General features: G+C 41.0%; 1 protein-coding gene across 6 annotated transcripts in view; it reads left to right on the top strand.

Moving 5' to 3' along the window:
• PIR (pirin) overlaps positions 1-23192 on the top strand; it is a 111088-nt gene that overhangs the window by 23517 nt on the left and 64379 nt on the right. For all 6 annotated transcript variants that reach the window (XR_014258920.1, XR_014258921.1, XM_082447259.1 and 3 more), the window contains exon 3: positions 3116-3208. Coding sequence is in view for 4 of the 6 variants with exons in the window: in XM_082447259.1 (XP_082303385.1) it covers positions 3116-3208 (93 nt within the window). In the remaining 2 variants the exon portion in view is untranslated. The remainder of the gene's footprint in view (positions 1-3115; positions 3209-23192) is intronic.

Raw genomic sequence — 23192 nt, 5'->3', positions numbered from 1 at the left:
CAGCAATGTATAAAAAGGTATTATGTCATGACCAAGTTTGGATTGTCTGAAGAAAGCAAATTTGGTTTAATGTTAGAAAATCTATATAACTTACCAACACTAAGAGATTAAAGGAGAAAAAATATATAATGTCTCAATCAGTGCAGAAAGCGCATTCACTAGAATTCAGCATCCATTTATGCTAAAGAAAAGATCAGTAAACGAGAAATAAAAGGGAAATTCCTTAACCTTATGACAGGAATCTACAGAAAACCCACATTAAACAACCTGCTTACCAGTGAAACTTTAAAAAGCAATCTGTATAACATTAGGGACTAGGCAAGGTTGCCTATTACCATCTATTCTACTCAGCATCCTTGTAGAGGGGCCAGCTTGCAAGAAGACAGAAAAAGAAATAGAAAGTATAAGGGTTGAAAATGAAGGGGGGAAAACAGTTATTTGCCGATGGCTGTTGGTTGGAATATTACTCCCAAATATTCACTCCCTCCCTGTAATAGATTATACACTCCCACCCACTTTTGGGTGCGTTACCCATGAGTCCCACAGGACGGGTTTAAGTGCCCTCCTGTCTGCCTTTGGGCTTGACCACGTCACGTGCTTTGACCAATGGGACATGTAACTGGGATTGTGCACCATTCGCTCCTGCCCTTGGCTATGAGAACAGCACGTCCTAGAGAGTGGCCACTGTTTCATCTTGGGACCCAGAATGAGAAGACATGTAGAGGCCAGCCTGGCCCAGCAAAACCCAGAGAAATGGCAGCCTGCCTCAGCTTTAATCTAATGCAAGCAAAAAATACTTTGTGAACTATTGGCCAAAAGCTTATTGATAAATATATTGGTGATATGAATGTCTGCAAAGAAAACCCAAAAGAAGCTACAGATGAATTATTAAAATTAAGAAGAGCTTAGCAGTGTTCAAAATCGCCTTTCTGTTCACGTTTCTTTTTTTTTAACATTTTTTGGCTGCACCGGCGTGGCTTGCAGGGTCTTAGTTCCCCGACCAGGGATTGAACCCGTGCCCCCTGCAGTGAAAGCACGGAGTCTTAACGACTGACCGCCAGGGAAGTCCCTCTATTCACATTTTTAATCCCCAGCAGCAAACTGTTCAAAAACATTAGTTAAAAATGCTATTTACATTCCTGTAGCTTTGTAATATAGTTTGAAATCAGGGAGCGTGATGCCTCCAGCTTGGTTCTATTCAGGGTCTTGTGTGGTTCTGTACACACTTTAGGATTGTTTGTTCTATTTCTATGAAGAATGTTATTGGTATTTTAATAGGGATTGTGTTGAATGCTTTGGGTAATATGAGCATTTTAACAATATTAATTCTTCCAGGACATGAGCACAGAATGTATTTCCTTTTATTTGTGTCATCTGCACTTTCTTTCATCAATGTCTTATAGTTTTTAGTGTACAGGTCTTTCACCTCCTTGGATAATTTATTCCTAGGAATTTTATTCTTTTTGATGCAATTGTAAATGGGATTGTTTTTTTAATTTCTCTTTCTAATAGTTTGTTGTTAGTACATAGAAACTCAACAGATTATGGTAGTGCATATTTGAAAGTTGCCAAGAGGGTACCTTTTTATAGTGACAGATGGTAATTAGACTTAGTGTGGTGATCATTTTGCAGTATTTACAAATATCAAATCATTACCTTCTACATCTGAAACTAATATAATATTATGTCAATTATACCTCAATGAAAATACTATTTACAATGCTATAGAAGTATGTTAGTTAGAAAAAAATGTTTAATATATGCAAAATCTGTATGGAGAAAATTATAAATCCTATTGAAAGACATTTTCAAAGACCTGAATAAATGGAGATAACCATGTTTATGAGTAGGAAAACTCAATATTACATAAATGTCATTTCTTCCCAAATTGATCCATAGATTCAAGGCAAGTCCAATCAAAAGTCCAACATTTTTGTTTGTATATGTTTTTAAGTTTTCTAAAATTTGTGTAGACTAACAAATGGCCAAGAATAACCAAGATGAACATAAAGATATGCTGATGACAGCCAGATCTGTTTCTACGTCTAATTTGGGCTCAAGATTTATCTTCAGTTGCCATTTAGCTTTTGTACAATATACTGGACACTGAATATTCATAGTTCTATTTATATAAATATTTATATACATATCTCAAACTCAACATGACCTAGAATGAAGTCACCATGGCTACTTCAAGGCTGCTTCTTCTGTTATGTTTCTTGTGCTTCTGGATGGCCCAACCGTCCTCCCAGGCCCCATAGCTAGAAATTTGGGAGGGATCTAATGCTCTTCCTTTTTCCCATTCTCCATCACTACTGCCATTGCCTTAGTCCTGGCCTTTGTCCTTGCCTGGACTGTTGAAATCACCTTCTGAATATTCTTTGCCTCACATCTCATCCTTTTCCAGACCATCTTCCACATGTATGCTAGGGTGGTCTTTCTAGATCTGATCGTGTCAACCTGATGAAAACGCATCACCTTCAGGATAAAACCCTAACTCCTCTAAGATTTGGCCTGTATCCTCAGCCCATCTCTCATCATAATTCCATGTGCATCTTTTGCTTCAGTAGAGTAGTTTCCTCGCAGTTTTTCAAGTTTGCCAAGCTGCTTCTCTGCTCTTTCATTTAGAATATTCTTCCTTCTCCCACTTCTTGATTAACTTCTACATGTACTTCAAGACCCAGCTCAAGTGACACCTCCCTGGTAGAACCTTCCCTGATCCCACCCTACGCTCCTATGTGTTGTCTTTCTCCAGAGCATTTATCATCACAGCACAGTAACTGATGTTCTAGTCTGTTCCCCTGTGATGAATCTGTTTATATATAGACTGTATCTCAATTGTGCTTGACTATTTAGATCTTAGACAATCATGAATTGTTTGTCCACTTCTCATAAAATGTCAGCTGTTTAACTTAGTGAATCCGTGTGTGTGTGTGTGTGTGTGTGTGTGTGTGTGTGTGTGAGGAGTTCTTTCCTGAAAGCAACTAGCATTGCAAAAAGTTGCTCATTAGCCAAATCATTTTTAATTAGGTTTGCTAGATCTCTTCTTGAATGTAGCCCCGAGTAGCGTGGCTTAAAAGGCACATCTAATCTGCTGGATTTTTTTTTTTTTCAGTTAAAACATCTGGATCCATTTTTATTGTTTGATGAATTTAAAGGCGGTAGACCAGGTGGATTTCCTGATCACCCGCACCGAGGTTTCGAAACAGTAAGTAAAAGAATTTGACCGCAAAATTGTGTATTTTAAAATTTACCTCTGTTCTTAAAATTAGTAATCACTTCTAATAGAAAATTCAAATTTAAGAGCAATGAATAATAGGCAAAAATTAATTTATAAGTTCCTGGCTATAGACTGGTTGTTAACAGAATTGTAATATCTATTTTACATGAAGTATATTCAAATTTAAATATTTACTGTTTTTAATCTTCTTTGAATTCATTTGAATTTGTGCCACTGGATATATTCCTGTCTGAGCAGTTAAAAAAGGCAAGAATTGGCTTCTTAAAATATTTATATAATTAAAATAATTTATTGGAGGTAGGAGAAACAATTTAAGATGTGATTAAAATACTTTTATATAAAAACCTGCTTCTCTTCAAGAATTTTCAGAAATGTTTAGTCTCATGTAGTATAATATTTTAAACCCCAAAATACAATCCAAGAACACTATTAGTATTTAACTCATTTCTAAGGAATTATAGAATCAAGGGGCCGAAACAGAATGTGGCCTAAAAATTAGAATTTTAAGGCCAGATATATACATTTACAAATTTAACTGTAAAGTTTATACAGATTCTGCTGAACACTTATTTTCAGTTTTAGTTCAATGAGAGAATAAGAATGTGTAATATAATATTGGGGCCCTTTCAAAGATTCCCATTCTCCACACACACAGGTACTGTGGGGAAGATGCAGGGACAGTTCCCAACAAAGTTCAGTCACCTGCTCCCTGAGGAAAACCTGTATTCTAAGGGAACAGACTAGGGCTTAGTGTGTTTGTCAAGTCCATTACTGAATGAGTAAATATTTATTGATGTCTGGCGACATGAAGCATGGTGTCAGGTGATCTTCTGTATGTTGGGATGTGTGTGTTTGTGTGTTGGGGAAACTGGGCAGAGGCAGAGGAAGGGAGGCTAATGAAGAATGAGGCATGACCCCTGCTTGCCTCCAGTATGGGGTTTAGTTAAGGATGTAAAAGATGTGGACAAGTAAAGAGTTAACCTCTGCAGTGTGAAAATAGAATAAGCCTAGAAGCTTCTGGAAACAGTTTGAAGGATTAAGGTCGTTGGACCGGTTTCCATTTGTCACTTAGCCATTTGCCTTCCGGTTCTCTTCTCTGTGACCACTTCGGGGCCACTGTGCCTTGCTTTACAGCAGTAATGGAAGGCATGCCTTTCACCTCGCCTACACTCATGCTGAGTTCTGACTCGGCTTCTGGAACAGGTCTCCCTACTATGCTCTTCTGCTTCTGGTATCAGGACATTCTCACCACTCCATCCCACAGCTCCAGCTACCATTTTACTAATCCTTCAAGATCTTTTCAGATATTACTGTCTCCATCATGTTTTCCAGACAGTCCCGAGAGGATACCCTTTCTCCTTCATTTGGCCCCCGTAGCATTAGATTTTTCCACTCATACATGTTAGATCTTTATGGTGGCCTTGATCATATTCTGTTTTGTATTAAAATGAGGAATTGCCTCAACCTCCCCCTCCCACACCCAAGAGGACTGTAAGTTTCTTCAGCTCAGATCATCCCGCCTGTCTCCATGTTCTCCTGGTGGAGATTCTCAGTCACTCCTGGCTGAATTTAATTGAATAATAAAAAGAGATGGCTTCTGCTGAAGATGACAAATATATTAAATAAAATGAATGATGAAACACATTGCTTTCCTTTCCATTATTGAAAGAAAATTTAATTTCCTTTCTTTTTTTTTTTTTTTGCCACACCACGCTGCATGCGGGATCTTAGTTCCCTGACCAGGGATCAAACCCGCTCCAGGGAAGTCCCTAATTTCCTTTCTAAGTTACAATTTATAAACTGTACAGTGCTCAGTGTTAAACTACTCTGGGAAGGGTTCCAGCTGTAGAATATCGATTTTTGGCTCTTTACTTTTGAGTAAGCATTTTCCTGAAAAGTGTAATTGTAACTATAGCCAATCCTCATCATCTGTAGATTCTGTATTCGTGAATTCACCTCCTCACTAAATGTATTTGTAACTGTGGTGCTTGCGCCGTCATTGGCGGGCATGCGCAGAGCAGCCCAATGTGCACATGCTCTCAGCTGAGGGTGATCAAGACGATGCTCTGCCTTCTTGTTTCAGCTCTCATACTGCAAACAAGTGTCCTTCTTGAGGTCTATTTAGTGCCACATTTTTGTGCTTTTTGTTGGTGATCTCGCTGTTTTAAATGCCTCCCCCACCCCAGGCATAGTGCTGAAGTGCTGTCCAGTGTTCCTAAGGGCAAGAAGGCTGTGAGGGGCCTTATGGAGAAAATACGTGTGGTAGAGACGCTTCCTTCAGGCCTGAGTTACACTGCTGCTGGCCGTGAGTTCAGTGTTAATGAATCAGCGATATATATTCAGTAAGGTGTCTTTAAACAGAAGCACACATAACAGGAGGTTACGTATTGATTCTTGGTTGTGACTTGAGGCTCGCAGGAACGTAACCCTGTATTTCCTCAGGAGCAGAGGTTCAGTGTTGGCTCATTCAGTGATCATGGCAACTTTATAGAACATCACTACTGTAAATAACTAGAATCGACTGTACCAGTTTCCCCCAGGAGTGTAGGTAAGGTAAGGACTCAGCTGTCTCTTACTGTGAACTTTAATAGTCTGCAGTTCAAAACCAGGTCCACTTCTAGGCTCTCCTCACCTCCTCCCTGGAGCATTCTCTACAGGCTTGTTGTAAATTTTGAAAATGCTAATTAGTATAAAGAACAGAGTTAGAATCACCTGTTATCTTACCATCCAGAAATAGGCATTGCTATTGTTTTGGCGTATTTTCTTCCAGTACTTTTTTTTCTGGTATGCTGTATATGTTTTGTGTCTTTTTTTTCCCCTAACATTGTACTGTTAACATTTTCCCAATATTTAAAAAAAGACTAATCTTTGATGGCTTCATTAAGCATCTGCCATGAAATTGTACCAGTTGACATTACCAGAGCAATGTATGAGGGTACTTGTTTTCCTACAGCATCACCAACACAATATATTTACCCAACTTTTCTTTACCTTTGCCATTTTAAAAAAAATTTTTTTAAATTTTATTTATTTATGGCTGTGTTGGGTCTTTGTTTCTGTGCGAGGGCTTTCCCAGTTGCGGCAAGCGGGGGCCACTCTTCATCGCGGTGCACGGGCCTCTCACTATCGCAGCCTCTCTGGTTGCGGAGCACAGGCTCCAGACGCGCAGGCTCAGTAATTGTGGCTCACGGGCCCAGTTGCTCCGCGGCACGTGGGATCTTCCCAGACCAGGGCTCGAACTCGTGTCCCCTGCATTGGCAGGCAGATTCTCAACCACTGTGCCACCAGTGAAGCCCTATCTTTGCCGTTTTGACAAGTGAAAAATAATGCTTCATCAGTTTTAATTTGAATTTTTCTTATCTGAGCAAGGTTGGTTATCTTTTCATTCATTTTTGGCTGCATTGGGTCTTCGTTGCTGCGCGTGGGCTTTCTCTAGTTGCGGCGAGCGGGGGTACTCTTCATTGCGGTGTATGGGCTTCTCATTGCAGTGGCTTCTCTTGTTGTGGAGCACAGGCTCTAGGCATGCGAGCTTCTGTAGTTGTGGCCTGTGGGCTCAGTAGTTGTGGCTCGCGGGCTCTAGAGCACAGGCTCAGTAGTTGTGGCGCACGGGCTTAGTTGCTCCATGGCCTGTGGGATCTTCCCGGACCAGGGCTTGAACCCGTGTTCCCTGCATTGGCAGGCGGATTCTTAACAACTGTGCCACCAGGGAAGCCCTTCTTTTCATTTTTAAACATCTTTTTACCATACATGTTTATATTCTTGGCCTATTTTGTTCTGTTGGGTTGGTGGTATTATTCTTATTGCTTTATAAATGCTCTTTGCATATTAAGGAAATCAGGCCCTTTTCAGTGATAGGAGTTGAAATAGTGTTAACAAGGATTTGGCTTGTTTTGCACACCCCCAAAGCTAGACCTTTAGGTACAAAGCATAGGTACAACCCGATAGAAGGAAGACCTTTTTAACAATTCCTTATGCAAAGAATGAATAGGTCCCCTGGATCAGTGATTTTCTTATGCCTGGAGAAATACAAGCATGCACTGCATGTTAACATAATGGGTATGTTATCAAGATCAATGGTCCTCAAAATAGGTTTTGTGCGAGATGAGTCAGTGCTGTGCTGAAATAAAATATTAGAGCTCATGTTTATATTTTTAAAGAAAACTGAAATTATGCTGGACTAACACATGAATATAAAATAGAACTAAATATATGTTGTTTAGTCCCTGCTCACATTTTTTTAAACTAATACTGATACATGATCAAAGAAATGTGGAGAATATTTTCCTGCAAAATTATTATTACCTCAGGTGTGATCCGTGAACCAGCAGTGGTATCACCTGGAATCTCAGGTGCCAACTCAACCTAGGAATCACTTATCTAGATGACCCTCCAAACCAGAAATATTATTATTTTTTTAATTGAAGTATAGTTGATTTACAATGTTGTGTTAATTTCTGCTGTACAGCAAAGTGATTCAGTTTTATATATATATACTTTTTCATATTCTCTTCCATTATGGTTTATCACAGGATATTGAATATAGTCCCTGTGCTATACAATAGGACCTTGTTGTTTATCCATCCTATATATACTAGTTTGCATCTGCTAACCCCAAACTCCCAATCCATCCCTCTCCCACCTCCCCTCCCTCTTGGCAGCCACAAGTCTGTTCTCTATGTCTCTGAGTCTGTTTCTGTTTCATAGATAAGTTCATTTGTGTCATATTTTAGATTCCACATATAAGTGATATCATATGGTATTCATCTTTCTCTTCCTGACTTACTTCACTTAGTATGATAATCTCTAGGTCCATCCATGTTACTGCAAATGGCATTATTTCATTCTTTTTTATGGCTGAGTAGTATTCCGTTGTATATATGTACCACATCTTCTTTATCCAAGAAATATTATAACTCTGTGAGCTAAGAACAAGAACCTGATTTTACTGAGTTAATGGCTAATCATTTTCTAAAACTTAACTCTTCGGTTTAGATAGCGAAATACATTCTGTTAAAAACTTGCATAAAAGCTGAGGAAGAAGGAAGGCCCTGGAGGAGGCACAGCTGGTGGTCCCAAGACAAAGGGGAAAATGCACGCAGAATTTCCTGCCTGTAGTTTGGACTCCGGGGAGCATTGTTTTGAAAGGCCAAGTGGTAAAGGGTGGAATGATTTTGCAGTTACCTATTTCTGGTCAGGCCTGATATCTTGATTTGTTTAGGGCAACTCTATATGCTCAGAACAAAGAACCATGTGAAAAAATGCGCAACACTCTTCCTTTTTAATCCACGCCCTGCCCCAATTTAGTTTTGCCTGAAAGAGAAGTGCTTCAGTTTCACACACTGTTGATGAACCCTTCACCTACCATTTTGTACCTTTCAAAATCATCCTTTAAATTATAGCCTCAGGACTTTCCAGGTTTTAGCACTGAAAGGCCCGTGTTCCTAGGAACCCCTCTGTCCTGGGGAAACCAACCTGGTTGATCATTCCTGCTTCAATTGAAGAATGGTTAGGAGTAACCGTCCTGCCTGCTTCGCAGGAATGTTTTAGGATGGTCTGGTCCATTCTGTCCTTAGTTGGGCTTAGAAATGTTTTATCAAGTTTTTCACCACAAGCCTCAGCAGGTTCTTTGATTTTGTTCAGGAGAACAAACCCGCTCTGTTTCCGAGGGTGTGCCCATCAGAAAAGCCAGACTAATGTTTACTGGTTGGCAGCCAGCAGCATTTGCATGCAACCTCTGAACAATACCTCTAGAGGAAGGGTAGGGTTCTGTTGATTCACACCTAAAACTTACAACTGGACCCAAACCTCCCGTCTCCCACGCGGCCTGTTTTTTCTAATTTGCATTGCACTTTCAAACCCAAACCATACCATCGTTGAATCAAAGCTGGGGGAAAAAAAAGCTTGATTGAATTCAAAATCCATTCTGGAGGGACTTCCCTGGTGGCGCAGTGGTTAAGAATCCGCCTGCCAATGCAGGGGACACGGGTTTGAGCCCTGGTCCAGGAAGATCCCACAGGCCGCGGAGCAACTAAGCCTGTGCGCCACAACTACTGAGCCTGCGCGCTAGAGCCTGTGCGCCACAACTACTGAACCCACGTGCCACAACTACTGAAGCCTGCGCGCTTAGAGCCCGTGCTCCACAACAAGAGAAGCCACCGCAATGAGAAGCTCATGCACCGCAATGAAGAGTAGCCCCCGCTCGCCACAACTAGAGAAAGCCTGTGCAAAGCAAAGAAGACCCAACACAGCCAAAAATGAATAAGTAAATAAATTTAATTATAAAAACATAACGTTTAAAAAAATCTATTCTGGAAAGAAAAAAAAATACTCTAGGAAAACTAGGAAAGAAGGATATTTTCTGAACATCAGAAAGACTATTGTTCACGGAACATCCTCTCTCATCTCTGACATGGAGGTATTGACATGTTCCTGTCACTGTGAGAAAAAGATGAGAATGTCTACCAGCACCATCACGATTGAATATGGTTCTGGAAGCTTTGACGCTATTAATAAGAGAGCTATTGGAAAGGAGGAGGACAAATTATTTATTTGTAGGTAATATGCTAATAAAAGGAAACCCCACGGTGGCTGCGTCCAGCTTTGGGTGGTGATGTGATTGGAGGACGATGGAGGGCACAGGACTTGTTCTAAAGTTACGGTTACACTGCAGCATGTGGATTTTAGCGTATACATTTATTTGGCGTGGATTGGGGGTGACACTAACAGATTATAGGAAGGAAGCTAAAGCCACCCTCACCCCCAGGACACCCCTCGGCACCACCATGCTAAGAACATCAACCAAAACCTCTTACTAAATGGCTGGATAGAAAATAACTATGCAAAAATCACCCACTTTCCTGCCCAAAGGCAATAGCCAGATATAATGGGGGGGGGGGGCAGTCCCATTCATAATAGCAATAAGACCCATTATAATTCCAGGGCAAAAAGTTTTTCTCCTTTAATCCAATTATCCTACTTCTAGGAATCTAATAATTGCCTGAAAAAAACAAAAACAACATAAGAACAGAGGCTTGTTATACAAATGTTTCTTCCAGTGCAATATTAAAAAGTCAAAAAAAGAAAAAAAGTAACAGAGTAAGTATCCAAAATAAAAAGGAAATGATTATATATGTGGAGATTATATGTAAGGAAATTTTTGTATGTCTGGAAGGTGGAATATTATGCAACGTTATTTATAAAAGCAGATATTATAAATAACTTAAATTTTCATGAATCATGGTCTGTTTAAATCGAGGTTTCTCACCCGTGGCGCTATTGACATTTTGGGTGGATCATTCTTTGCTGCGGGGGTCTGTGCATTGTAGGATGTTCAGCTGCATCCCGTCCCCTCCTCACCGGCTGCCGATAGCACCCCGTTACCTCCAGTGGCGACAAGAAAAAGTGTCTCCAGGTATTATTGCCAGTTGTCCGCTTTGGGCAGGGAGGCCACCACATTGCCCCCAGTTGAGAACTATGGTTCACATACATGTGTGCATATAATGACATACTACCCAGCTGGTAGAAGAATGTCACAGCTTCATAGGTCCTGATAAAGAATAATCTCCATGATAGTTGGAAAGTGACAGAGGCAAGGTACAGAATTGTTATGGCATAATGTGGGATTTGTATAAAGAGCAACGACTGTACCTTTGTTCTTTCCCAAAAATGGTTTATTATTTATTGTGGGGAAGGTGGACTATCTGAATGAATGATGACTTCCACAGATTACATTGATGCAAAGAAAACAAAATTACAGAATTCATGTAACAATACCGAAAGAAGATGGTGCTTAGAGAGAAAACATATAACAACAGATAAAAATATATATTCACAAAGCTTTTTTGAAAATTTAGTGGTTTTTAGTATATTCATAAGATTGTGCAAGTATCACCGCTGATTCCAGACATTTTCATCACCCCCCAAAAGAAAGTCATCACCCATTAGCAGTTAATCCGCATTACCACGTCCCCCAACCGCTGACAACCTCTGAAACTTTGTGTTTCTATGGATTTGCCTATTCCGGACACTTCATATAAAAGGAATCATACAGTATGTGGTCTTTTGTGACTGGCTTCTTTCACTTAGCATAATGTTTTCAAGCTTCATCCATGTTGTAGCATGTGTCAGAACCTTATTCCCTTTTATGGCTAATAGCCATTGTATGGCTGTGTCACATTTTGTTGATCCAGTCATCTCTTGATGGACGTTCGGGTTGTTTCCACTCATACTTTGATTCTTGGGAATGCCTAGATTCTCTCTCAAAGGACACCCAAGAAGCTGATAATGTACCTTCCAGGGAAGGTTACTGGGTGATGAGGGAGAGTGGGAAAGAGTTAATTTTCACTCTAACCCTCTTTTTCTCTTTGTACCATTAGAATTTGGACCATGTGTATTGGTTATGTAAAATATATTTTCAAAATTCCCTCTTCACACGCCATATTTGAAGATAAACAGCGCTCTCACGGTCGATGAAGGTCCTGGCACTCACTTGCTCTCCAGGAACTCTTGCTGAGGCCTTCATCTTGGGTCTGCCTTCTCCGCATAAAATCGACCTCGTTTGTGTTCTGTTCCAGTCAACCAGACAAGTTAATAACATATGCCAGAGTGGAAGGGGGGTGGGGTATGATCTAGGGGCAGCTTCCTCTAGGAAACATTTGTGCACCATTAAGGGTGCCAACGAAATTTAGAAGTGCTTCAAATTAAAAAACATAACTTTCTCCTCCTCAACGTGTTCCCTGTCCGAAAGGAAATTTAAATTGTGTGTGTGTGTGTGTGTGTGTGTGTGTGTGTGTGTGTGTGTGCATGCGGATGCGTGTGCATGAGTTTACAAGTGGGGGCAGAGGACTTCCAGTTCGTAAGAAAGTTAGAAAATGATTAAGGAGGAACAAGAGAGGTCCAGCTGGTGAAGTTTCGCATTCTGAGGGAGAAGCTAGCACTTCTAACAAGTCTGGGAGGGTTTCAGGGAAGAGTTGGCCATTTAGTAAAACCTTAAGGAGTAAGTTAGATATGACTGACTGAACAGCAGAGGAAAAAGTAGAGGACATAGTACGGGGATAAACTAGAAACGGGGAGTAGTTTAGTCGGACATAAAAATTGGATGTGTAGGGTGGGGCGGGATCTAAAGCTGTAGGTTGGGCTATCATTGGGGAAGGCCTTCAAAGCCAAGCTCTATCTCTAGTTATGAATGAATGACCAATATTTATATCCTAAAACTCCCAAGTTAATGCAGTCTTTTTGAAATTAGAACCATCTTTAGTCTAAAAGTCTGGCTTTTAGACTGTGTCAGTGGTTCTCAACTGGGGGTGATTTTGTCTGCACAGGGTCTTGTGGCAATGTCCGGAGACCATGCTGGTTATACCAACTGGAGGGTGCTACTGCCATCTAGTGGGTAGAGGCCAGGAATGCCGCTGAATACCCTGCAGTGCCCAGGACAGCTCCCAGCATAGGTCATTTGAGGGAAAGAAGCATTTCAATGGAAATATTCTTTGAAAGTAGTCGAAATATATTCCCAACCAATTTCTCCCTCTGCCCCACTCCCCCACCCGATTCCAATCACAAACAGAAACCATTCGTGTCTGAGAGACTACATTCCCAGAGTTCCTAAGTAGACAAATTGGAGGGGGATGTAATAAAGACTATATACTAGTCATTAAACATTCTTTAATGTTACCAAATATAAAGTAATGCTTCCTAAGTGGGACTAAAAATAAGTCTAAAATAAATTAACATAGATCATTACATGACAAAAAGCTTCTTCCAAATGTTCAGCACTATTAGCAAAGCTTCTTCAGAGTTACCCGTCAATACACTCTTTTTCAAATGAAATGCCTGAACATACAGGAGTAAATGCAAAGGAAATTTGCCACGCAGTAATATTAGCTACCTAATATTAGCTACCTAATATTAACATACTAGCTACCTAATATGTTTAGGTAAAATACCTAAAATACCTAATGTTTTATGAGAAGCTTCACATGCTTTGTCTACTTTAGCTCTAAACCTCACAGCAACCCTGAAAAGCAGGAATTGTTAGCACACATGCCCACCCCCCATTTTACAGATGAGGAAACAGAGGCCAGAGAAGTGGTGACTTGTCAAGCTCACGGCCCATACAAGGCAGGTGGGCCCCTCTGATCCCAGGCCCACACCGGTCCACTCTTCCATGCTCCCACTCCTGGAACAAAGTTCCCATTCTGTACATCTGATAGTGTTTCAATACATAGACACGTTCATAGCATTTGAAGTGAGGTTGCACAGGTGGCACAGATCCTCAAACTGTGAACACCTCATACTCCTTCTGTTACTTAGTGTGGGACCCACTGCTCTCATGGTTCAGGGACCTGGATTTTCCTGCCCATAAGTGCAAAGTAATGCTCTCACTTCTCCTCAGAACTTCCGGTATAATGAGGAAATGGATTGGGTTGGTTGACTGCCGGGATATTTAAGGACCAATCATTTAACTTCTTGTAGCCACAAGGAGACCATTCATGATTAGGAATAACATGATAATTAACAAAATGGTGCTTTAGTTGCTTATGACCTTTTATTACAACCTAAAGATTCTTTTCCTTCTTCTCTATACCGTTTTGCCCCACCCACCCCAGCTTTTCCCCAATATTTCAGTCCTTTAGGGACCAGCTGGGGGGCTGCCTTCTCCATGAGTTACTCCCCCATTCCTCTAGATTCATCCTCATCAGGATTAATCTTTCTTCTGTGTCCAGTGGGACTAATTGTACTTCTCTGCAACATTCGCTTCTCTTAGCTACATGTTTTAGTAGTGCCCTCCCTGCTGGAGTTACCAGTAGCTCCCTGAAGGTGGGGAAGGGATAATCATTGTGTTCCCCTTGGGTGCTTTCTAACTTCCCGTTTATGAGTTTGTGATGACATTTTCTCTTGTGCAGGCTGAAATGAAATAAAAAGAAAAAGAGATTAAAAAATATTCCAAAATTAAAGGATTATTTAAAAAGACAAAAGAAAGACAAAAATTGGCATCCCTGTATCACACCCCCTTATTATAAAATGTTTTATTGCTTCTTGAAGTCCAAAATCCCGAGAACTGTGGCCCAATAACATCAAGTGCAATGAACACATTCACTGAAACATTCAGAAATTAGATCCTTACAATGAATTGAATCAGGAATAATAAGAAATCACCCACCAAAAGGTGTCAGCTGCTTAATTAAGTTAAATATTATTATAATGAAATTTGAACAAAATATTAAAACAAGAAGGAAATCGACATGATTCCCTTAACTCTGTCTCTGTAAGAGCCCTGCGAGCCCCAAGCCTGCCTAGGACCATGTATGCGGAGGAGCGTTTCAGGCCCTTCTTTCTTGGGTGTCGGCCTTGACAGCTTTTAACTAGAGGAAAACTCACTTCTACACCACAACACAGCCCCTCCCTTGATGAATAGAGGGCAGCCTGCCCCATGGACACGTGGTCTTTGAGCAGAGACAACGCGCTTGGGCTGGAAGACATATTAGTCATCGGTGGATCTTTTAGCCAGACAGCTCCCTGGTTTGGCGAGAACTGATTTTAGAAAAACAGTGAGCACGCATCATAAGGATCAGCAGAGGGCACTCTTAAGCAACAATGCTTCGAACTACCCACTTTCCCGCTGGGTACAGACATAGTGCTTTTGTATGTGGGAAATTGGGGTAACTCTAGAAGCTGGCACACCATTCCCTAGAAGCCCCTTCAGTATAACATGGGAAATGAAACAATGGACGTGAACGCCTTGACCACAGTTTTACAAGATGTAAGTGGTATCAGTTAAGAGGCTGGCCTGACGACATGGGGAGCCAGGGGTAGTTTGTCTGAAGAGATTCCCCCAAAGGGTTGAATCCTGAGTGGAGTTTGAAGAGGAAGGGCATGTCTGAATCTGGGGTTCTAGAAGCAGCTGGAAGATTCTCAGGAAGTTTGCAGTTCAGCCTGAGTAGATTTGGGAATGTGATCATCATAGAACCTCGATGTGCATGTCTGAAATTTTATTTAGGATGAAAGGAAAATTAGTAAATTTGGGAGACTTTTGTGAGGGGAGCAACAGAAAAATAGAAAAGGAAAATTGCTTTCAAGTCACTTGTTCATTGCTCTGTAGTTAGATGTTGTTGGGTAGAACTTGTCAACGTCCACACCAGAGAAGGATCCCATGATCCCCTCATCGTGGGATCATGGGGCTGCCTGTCCCTCCATCAGCCTCTTCTCCACTTCACCTGGGAATCCCAAGGCCTGTTTTCAGCTTTGTGTACAATAGCAAGGACCCTTTCTTTGCCAGAGGTGCCAGGTTGCCTAAAGCCCTCACAGTTGGCAGCCCTGGCTCCTCTTGCAGCTCCCATCAGCTGTCTCCTCCAAGGCAGGCGCGGTGCTCACAGCACCTGTGTTACTGCCAAGATGGCGCCAGCATTTGTGGGACACTGTGCGAGAGTGAAGATAGTTTTATTCTCAGAGACAGAAAATGTTAAGTCCTTTCTCTGCTACTATTAATGGTGTAAACTTAATCACACTAAGCCACAATGTTTTCATCAGTATCGTGTAGGTGATAGTATATTCCAAGGATCATATGCTTTTTAAGTGCTGAAATGCTATGCAAATACAAGATGCTGCCCTTCCTTCCTTCCTTCCTTCCTTCCTTCCTTCCTTCCTTCCTTCCTTCCTTCCATCCATCCATCCATCCATCCATCCATCCATCTTCAGTGTCAGCTATGTGTTCTAGCCTTCAGGGAGGTTGCATTTTCTTAGGGAAGACAGACAATAAATGAATAACCAAATAATTATATAATATAGTGCCCTTCATGAAAAAGCTAGGAAGAAGAAACAGAGTAGGAGGATTGAGAATGGATTGACCAATTAGATGACCTGGTTGGGGGTGGCCTCTCTTAGGCAGTGACTTTTTTTTTTTTTTGATGTGGGTCATTTTTAAAGTCTTTATTGAATTTGTTACAGTATTGCCTCTGTTTTATGTTTTGGTTTTTTGGCCGTGAGGCATGTGGGATCTTAGCTCCCTGACCAGGGATCGAATCCACACCCCCTGCATTGGAAGGCGAAGTCTTAACCACTGGACCGCCAGGGAAGTCCCTAGGCAGTGATATTTGAGCAGAGGCCTGAACGAAGTGAGGACGCAAACCATGAGAATATCGGGGGAAATCATTCCAGGAAGCTCCAGTGAGGACCAGAGGGAGGACCATGAACAGGATCTCTGCTCGAGGAATGTGGCAAACGTATGTGTGCTGATTCTAGAACTTACTGAACACTTGTTATGTGCTTTGCACACATCACCTGGGTTAGCCCTCACCATGCTCGGTGAGTTCATTGCCTAGGTCCCTGTTGTAAGTGAAGAAACTGAGCCTCCGAGAAGTTAAGGACTTCACCCCACATCTCACACCTGGTAAATAAGTGGCAAAGCCCAGGTTCCCACCCAGGCTCCAGTGCCCGAGTGGCTCCCGAGGCAGGGCTTCGCCAGCAGGGGGCGTCTCCGGGGGTTGTGGCAGATCGTTAAAAGTTCGGGTTTGCCCCTTGGCTGAATACCTAAACCATGTTGCTTCTCTTTTCCTCTTTTGTGCAAACCACCTTCTGGCACTTGTGAAGGTGTTTTTGTGGGGTCGTGATTGGATGAGCCAACTTGGGGGCAGAGTGTGAATTTCCAGGTTTCTCAGTGATTGCTCAAGAAATTAAGACATTTTTGTAAAATAAGTCGGGTCCTGAATTGTATGGATTCAAACATGCTGTTTCTGTCCTTGAAGACCAGTTAGCCGCTTCGGTTACGCAAGATGTTCCTTGCTGGCCTCTCTCATCAGCCATGACCTCAACCCGTGTTTTTGTTTTGTTTTTCTCTTTTTCCTACTCAGCTACCAATAGAGAAAAGGGCACCATTTTAGGGCAAATGGAAATTAAAAGAAAACAGAGTTTAATCTATAATATAATCTTTTTCTTTTAAAGAATGCGTTTTGCATCTGTAACAGGGAATGAGGTCATGACACTCTTCTTCCTAAATACCAACCAGAAACAACAAACTCTGTTTGGCGCTGTAATTCTTCAGGATTCATTTATAGCTCCTTGAAGTACACCTTCTCTAAACTTCATATTGCAGGTGATGCTTTACTTTCATTACTGTTGTGGGTTTGTGTCTTTCTCTTTCCAAATACAAACAAACACACAAACAAATAAGAACTGACAAGGAAGCACAAATATTTAGTAAAGACCCGTGGAAAGTTTAGGACCAGGAGGAGGAAGGATGCAGCAGGACCAGGAAGCACGTCAAGTCCGTTAAGAAAACACCTGTTTCAAATTACAGATTTCTTACTTAATTAGACACATGCAAGTCTCAAGTTTAAACATAACACTCCCAATCCCATCAACCACCCACGGCAATTCTCCAGGTGTTTGCGATTATGTAATGTCCTAAAAAATCATCTGGATCATGTCAGTTCTCAAAGTACTGCCTGAGGTTTGTTTGTTTTTTTTTAATCCTCTGCAGACGTTAATTTATCCTTAAGGTCTCAGTGTAACATTTACAGCACTTAGCAAAAATAAATAAATAAATAAAAGATAGTAAATAAAATTTCCTCGGTTTCTGATTATTATTTCCCCAAAGGCTAAAAGCGTGTTTTTTGCTTTAAGTAGTAAAAGGTAGGCATTACGGACTCAGTAAAGCGTCGTTGGCCAGACTTCTGTAATTCAGATTTTATTTAGAATAGGGGAGATGCTGTTTACTTGTGTATTGCCAGAGAAAAGAGGACATCCACACCGCAAACATAGGGGGAAAAGGGGGCAATAATGGTCTCCTCAGTCTTTTACAGTGTTGGAACTGCTCCCTAAAATAAAATTTGCAAAAAAAAAAAAACCCAAACAAACAAAAATATCTCTTTTGATATCCATGTAAATTTTCATCTTTAAATGACTCATGTTCCCGACAATTTACTTTTGAAAGTTGCCTGACATATTTTTAGATGATTAACAACTTGAAAGTCCCTAGGCTTGGATAATTGAAAGATCTTGGGGGAGGGAAAGAACATGATTTGAAAGAGACTCCTTTGAGAAGCCAAAGGGGAGCTTCAGCCCAAACAGAAAGAAATTTGCCTTTATTATGCAGTTATTTTAATTAAAAGTACATGAATAACAGGAAAAGGAAAGCAATTCTAGACACTGCTCAGTGTAGTTTGGCTGGTTGTATGAAATTTGGAAGCTTTTAATTTGTCCTCTGAAATTCTTAAGCTTTGTATGGAGTCCTAAGTGCTTAATTCTTATTTTGGCATGAGTGCCCTCTATAAGAATTCCAGATCTTTCCCATCTAGCAGCATATTAAAGTCAGAGCCAGCTATGTGGTCCTCACAGGTAATAGGGAGTTATTCTGATTCTTAGTGTTTTGCCTTATGTCTTATTGCCTTCCTTCCAGCCCCAGTTTACCCACACAGGGGACCAATATTCACCAGCATCTATGCACAATAAAGCATATCACTTACTTTCATTCACTGATTAGTGGCAACATCTTTTTATTTTCCCAAAATAAAAAAGGTTTCCATTGTAAAAAAGTAAACTACTCATTGCAGAAAACGTAGACCAGCAGAAAAGAAAGCAGATAATAAAACGTACTTGCATTTCCACCCTTTGGAGATGACCTTTGTTCACATTTTGACACGTGTCCATCCAGGCACTTACACGGGTACACAGCATGACTGGCTACAGTTTTATTTGAATGAACCCATTTAAATGCATCATTGCCTTTGACCCTTTAAATACAATTGCTGTTCTGTAGCCTGCTTTTTTGTAATATTTTGTTTTTCTGTGTCAGTGAATAAAGATCTGTATCACTTTTTAACAGGTGCAAATAATATCCTCTTGTATGACTGTACCATTATTTAGCTAAATGTACCCTATTAACCCATCGTCCAGATTGTTCCTGTCTTTTTGCCATCATAATAAACATTGCTGAGATAGATTTGTGCAGACATTTTGGATTCTTGTTGTCTCCTTAGATTTAAATCTTCTAAGTGTATTTTTAAAATCCTTAATCCATTTGGAACACGTTTCTGCATGTAGTGGGGGCTTACTCTCTTTTCTCTGAGAAATAAAATACTTCCTGCCATATCTGTAAACAAAGGATGTCACAATCCTCAGGGATTGCAGCCGCCGCCGCCTTGGTGAGCTGGAGAGCCCTGAGGGAACTCAGGAAGGAAAGAATACCTGCCATCTAGCAGCCATCAGACTGCAGCCACTCCCCGCGGTGAGCCCTGAGGAAACTCAGGATGTGAAAACACAGGATACTGGCCCCAAATAGCTGAGGTGCATATCAAAGGAAGGATTTCAGTGAGCCCAGACTCTTGCATCTTCCCATACATAAAAAAGCGCTAAATTCCTTAACTTGAGATATCTGGTTTTCTTTAATTAACAGTACTCTTTCGACGTTCAGACTACCTGCCCTTTGTTGCAAAACTCCTATATATCCTGCCTCCCCCTTCGCCGCCTCGGAGCAGTTTCTCAGGTTTACTTGAGATGCTGCTTCACGGGCTTGAGGTCCTTAGTGTGCCCGCCGAATACAATATAGCTCTCAACTTTTAGGTTGTGAACATTCTTTTAGTCATATCTCATATGGTCAGTCACTTGTTCCAATACCGTTTATTGGAAAAGGCATCCTTGCCCCACTGATTTGAAATTGCTGTCATTATATGTTAATTTCCCCTACAAATGGATCTCCTTTGTTCCCGTGCCAATGTTGTACTGTTGCCATTACGATAGCAAGTTTCCAGGAGGGGGTTTTAGACTTAAAATCTAGTCAGGGTTCTCCAGAGAAACAGAACCAATTGGATATATAGAGATTGTGTAAGAGGAGATTTATTATAGGAATTGGCTCGTGTGATTAAGGAAGGTGGGGAAATGTCACAGTCTACCGTCTACCAGCTGGCGAACCAGGAAAGCTGGCGGTATAATTCAGACCGAGGCCCAGAATCCGAAGGCTAAGAACCAGGAGCTTTGATGTCTGAGGGCAGGAGAAGATTGTCGTCCCAGCTGAAGAAGAGAGAGCAACAGGTCATCCTTCCTCCAGCTTTTTGTTCTATTCGAGCCCTCAACAGATTGGATGGTGCCCACCCACAACTGGTGATGGTGGATCTTCTTTCCTCAGTCTGCTGATTCAAATGCTAATCTCATCCAGAAGCACCTTCACAGACACACCCAGAAATAATGTTTTACCAGCTATCTGGGCATCCCTTAGCCTAGCCAAGTTGACACATAAAATTAACCACAATCTAGACCCTCCAGTGTCTGTAGCCATCTGCCTGTCACTTGCTGGGATAAAGGTTGCTACCAAGGCCATTCTGTACACAGTATACCTCAGTGACATTGTTCTGCAGGATGACACACAAAGAGTCCTCGTGTCAGCCAGCTTGATTTGCGCTGTAGTAAGTGCTCTACAAATACTTGGTTTCAAGATCCGGCACTCAATAAAATTTGCTCCAGAAGAGGTGGGTTGTTTATAAGGCTGCAGTATAAGATTTCAAGAGCATGACAGTACCAGGTCTTAAATTGCCCTGAGTTGGGAACGTGAAGAGGCAGAATAAACAATGGTCTGCTTTCCTGGCCTGAATTCCGAACCAGTTGAGATGAAAGAGTAAGAAAGATAGCAGACAAAAATAGATCTTTATTTCCAATAAAGCTGATACTGTCAAATGTGGCTTATATCTGCAGGCAGCTGGGCTTCTGAATACAGCACCTGAAACTGAGGCAGACTCTATTCAGACCTCACTGACTGTGCTGGAGCCCTGCAGGCCACTGCCATGGGGGCTGGCCCTTCTCACAGAGGCAAAGAGCGGAAGGGGACCCTGACCTTCTGTGGCAGGCTGATTCCCAAAGAGGAAGAGGAGAAACAGGGTTCAGCTATGTGAGCGCAGCTGCTGCTTTCAAGTCCACCAATGAGATCAAGCTGTTTCCTTCCCACTATGGAGGGGTGGGTGAGATACAGCAAGAGTTGAGGAGTGTTAATGGAGTACCCTCCATGGGGAGGGAGATATCACCAAGGGCAGCGGAGGTTTTCCCTAACACTATGTGGAAGGTCCTGCCCTGCTGATGCAGCAGGGGTCACATTGATACAGGAGACCGAGGTCATGGCTGAATCTAGTGTTAGTGCTATGCTTGGTTTTATTTTGTGGCCCCTTCTCGTCTCTCTCGTCTCTTATCTCTTGCCATTCGTGTTCTTTGAGTGAGTCATGATCTCTCTCACTTCTTGGTCTTCACATGTGCCTGAAACACACTCCTGGCCCACCTTCACTGCCATCTTTTTTTGTCTGGCTTACTCCCTTCCCTCCTTAGGACTCACTTCCTCCGAGAAGCTTTATCTGGCACCCAAGTGTGAGCTAAACCCTTCCTGTGCTCCTCACACGACCATGTACTTACCCAGCAGGACCCTTACTCCATATTTTATTCCCAATTACTCTCTTCTGCATGAGAATATGAGCTTCATGAAAACAATTATTGATATTTTCTGTGTCGTTTCCATTGGAAGACCTCAATGACTATTTGTTCAATGAATTCATAAATCTTTATTATTTAAAAATTATTCTGTTGTAAGTTTTACATCTATGAATTGATAATCTTTTGGCTAGTTCCTAAATACACAAATGTATAGGAAAATGATCAGAAACCCATTGCCACTTATAGGTTATGAAACAACTTTTTGAATTTTCATATTAAAAAAGATTAGTTAGATCTACTTTTTATGCCTTAGGATACAGCAAAAACATAGACTGCAAAAACAATCTGGCCTAGACATATATAATGCGTTCTTGTATGGAGGAGGAAATAATCTTATTTGTGTAAAACAGTAGTATCTGATATATATGCTGAAACCTTCATAGATATTTTCTCTTCTCTTACCTCTTGGGTATATTGTTTTTGTTTTTCTTTCCTGTTGAAATATAATATTTCTACTCTTTTTTTGTGGTTTTAGAGATTTGTGATTTGTTGCTTAAAAAGTATTATTTACTCTTTTTAAGTAGTGACTTAAATTGTTATATTTGGTGGAATAAGTCTTTGAGCAAAAATTAGATCTGGCTTACATAATTACAAGAGATGTTGGCATTTTAATTGCAGACTGCATTTTCTGGTTTGCTCTTTTAATAATGGTTAAAGAGAGTTTTGAAGTACAGTTTCCAAGGTTAAAACGGATAAACACATTACGCTTTAAAGAAAGCATTTGGATAGCTAGAATATGAAAACTTCATCCAATGATGCAAATGATCGGAGTTGTCACCCGTAAGCCTGAGGCGGGGAGCCACGCGTGGTTTGCCAGTAAACATGTTTTGCAGACACCTTTCAGAACTGTTGTGGCTGATTGGTATTTCTTGTTGGCATTACAGATGAATTTCATAAGTGTGTACAAAATGAGCAAAATGGAAAGTCGAATCTAAATAGAGTGGTACAGAGAGGACCCCAGCACCAATGTACAAATGGCGTTTTAAGCTTTCGGTGTTAAATCTTCATTTCAGATGTTACCATGTCCCTGGGGTAGTTTAAAATGCTAAGTAGTTGGGTGTCTTTTTCATTTTTGTTAGTTAGGATAATCATAATCGTTTTTAAAATGAGAATTTTAGAGCTGCTTGATTTTTCCGTTTAGTGAAATCATGAAATAAGAAGGGCTCGATTTTCTAGTGCTGTTTAGAATCGGTGGTATTTCATTCTGCTAAGAGGTACTGTGATTGCAGACGCTCCCAGGAAGGTTTTGCTCCCTGCACAGAATGCCTACCATAGATGGCTGCCGATACTCAGATTTATTTACCAAGATCAGTGTCGTCAAATAGAACTTTCTTTAAAGATGGAAATGCGTTATCATCTGCGCTGTCCACTGTGGTGGCCACTAGGCACATGGGGCTGTTGAACCTGCAAAATGTGACTAGTGCAGCTGAATTTTTTTTTTTTTAAACATCTTTATTGAAGTATAATTGCTTTACAATGGTGCGTTAGT

This window comes from Balaenoptera physalus (assembly GCF_965194825.1).
Source record: "Balaenoptera physalus genome assembly, chromosome: X".
In the NCBI taxonomy this organism is placed as follows: Eukaryota; Metazoa; Chordata; class Mammalia; order Artiodactyla; family Balaenopteridae; genus Balaenoptera; species Balaenoptera physalus.
Note: the sequence above shows the minus strand (reverse complement) of the source record. Positions and strands in the feature narration are given on the sequence as shown.